The following is a 2,244-nucleotide window of genomic DNA, read 5'->3' as shown; positions in this document are numbered from 1 at the left end:
CCGGGCTGGGGATTCGAACCCGCCACCTTAGGTGTACGTGGCTGGCGCCTTAGCCGGTTGAGCTATAGGCACCGAGCCTAAGTATTCGATCTTAAAAAGAGATCCTGCCATTTACCAAACATAGATGGACCTTTAGGATATTATGCTAAGTGAAATAGGCCAGACACAAAAAAAGAAAATATTGAATGATCTCACTTATATGTGGAATATAAAAAAAGAAGAACTCAAACACAGAGATAGGCAATGAAATAGTGGTTACATAGGAGGAGTGGAGGAGGCAAAGGGAACATGTAAGTTAAGGGATACAAAATAGTAGATGTATAAGATGAACTAGGAGGTCTAGAGAGCACAGCATGAGGAATAAAGTTAATAAAATTGTGTTGAAATAGGCATTTTTGTTAAATAAGTAGATTTTAGATGTTCTAAACACAAAAAGTAATTATGTGAGATGATAAATAATTAATCTGCTTCACTATAATAACCATTTTAGTATGACATCATGTTGTAAACCTCAAATATACACAATAAAATTTATGTTTGAAAAAACAAACAACTGATGAGTTGATCGTAAAATGTGTAGAAATATAAAAGGTCATGAAAAACCCCGGTAATCTTCAAAAAGAAAAGCACTAAGGGACTCAGCACTACAGATAACAAGACCTACAATAAAGCTATAAGTAAGCTCAGCAGGTATAAGTGAACGTAGGAAAGACTGTTTTAAAAACATTTAAAACTAAAACTATAGCTGAAAAATAAACTAAACTTGAAGACAGTTTACATTACATAATTCAAGGAAAATTTTTATCTTGGATTCAATATCAGGGAAAAGTGAATCCCTTCAACCAGGTGAATTGACAGGCAATCCATTCTTCCATCACTTTCAGGAAAATAAGTATGTTTGGTGCTTAAGTCTAATAAGGAACTAGTCACAAATACTTTAAAACACACATTGTGGTTCTTTTTACCTTGCTTCTCATTTATTAGACATTAAGTGAGCTGCTTCAAATTATTTTTTAATATTAATTAAATGACAAAGCTGTGTCTTCAATGTTATAAAACTACTCTCCCTCTTTATGTGCCACAAGGGAGTGAGAAAAAGACAACTTCAAAGCCAAAGCCAGATCCTAGCTAATTCAAAATTATTTTGACAACTACTGACAAATCCTGAGGTTTACCTGATCAAGTCCTTCCCCAGCTTTCCTGAGATTCTGTAATTGGTAAACTTCTAGGCAATCGCCATTATCTTGACAACACAAATCAATTATAACACAGCCCTGGTCCTCAAAGGCATTAATTTGATGAAAAGTAATAAAAGGTTTGCTGTAGTACATTCCTGGAAGAAGCTGTGGGAGAAAACACAATGAAACACAATGAAAAAGAGATCTTATTTTATTTTATTGCTTGCTTAAGTCATCTTACCTCATATTAATCAATGGATTGAGATTATTTAATATAGACTAATAAATTGTTACAACTAACTTAAAAATTCTTGTGAAATATGGCACAATGTTTTGAAAGATAAATAAATACTGGACTCTACCAGCATGATTAAATAAAAAATACTGCTACTTGGTATGCTTATGATAAATTAAGTGACTAATTCTTTGAAAAACGTGGTGGCGCCTATAGCTCAATAGGTAGTGTGCTGGCCACATACACCAAAACTGGCGGGTTCAAACCTGGCCCGGGCCAGCTAAAACAACAATGACAACTGCAACAACAACAGAAAAAAATAGCCAGGTGTTGTGGCGGGAACCTACTCGGGAGGCTGAGGCAAAAGAATTGCCAAAGCCCAAGAGTTTGAAGTTGCTGTGAGCTGTGACGCCACAGCACTCTACCCAGGGCAACAACTTGAGACTCTGTCTCAAAAAAAAAAAAAGAAAGAAAAATGCATTCATTACTAAAATTGTTGTTGTAATGAAATTCAAATACAGTAAATTTAAGATACTATCTCTTCAAAAAGATAAAAAATAGACAAATATAATAGCACCATTAATCAGGAATATGAAAAGATATTCAACCAACATGCTTAGACTTTAGTAGGATTACAAGATTCACATATTAAGAAGCCATAAGGGCAACTAATTAAAGTGTTATTGCAAAGTTACATATCTCTGAATAAACAACACCCTCTTTCAAAATAATTATGAAGGGCTCGGCGCCTATAGCTCAACCGGCTAAGGCGCCAGCCACGTACACCTAAGGTGGCGGGTTCGAATCCCCAGCCCGGACCCGCCAAACAAC

At 35.4% G+C, this 2,244-nt stretch overlaps 1 protein-coding gene across 1 annotated transcript in view; it reads right to left on the bottom strand.

Moving 5' to 3' along the window:
* The window catches only part of BCO2 (beta-carotene oxygenase 2), a 62,352-nt gene that overhangs the window by 30,400 nt on the left and 29,708 nt on the right, over window positions 1–2,244 (bottom strand). Inside the window, exon 8 of the mRNA XM_012808161.2 lies at window positions 1,176–1,343. Within this exon, the coding sequence (XP_012663615.2) occupies window positions 1,176–1,343 (168 nt within the window). The remainder of the gene's footprint in view (window positions 1–1,175; window positions 1,344–2,244) is intronic.

This window comes from Otolemur garnettii, unplaced genomic scaffold (genome assembly GCF_000181295.1).
Source record: "Otolemur garnettii isolate 467f Iridium unplaced genomic scaffold, OtoGar3 scaffold00086, whole genome shotgun sequence".
In the NCBI taxonomy this organism is placed as follows: Eukaryota; Metazoa; Chordata; class Mammalia; order Primates; family Galagidae; genus Otolemur; species Otolemur garnettii.
This window is presented reverse-complemented; position numbering and strand designations above follow the sequence as displayed.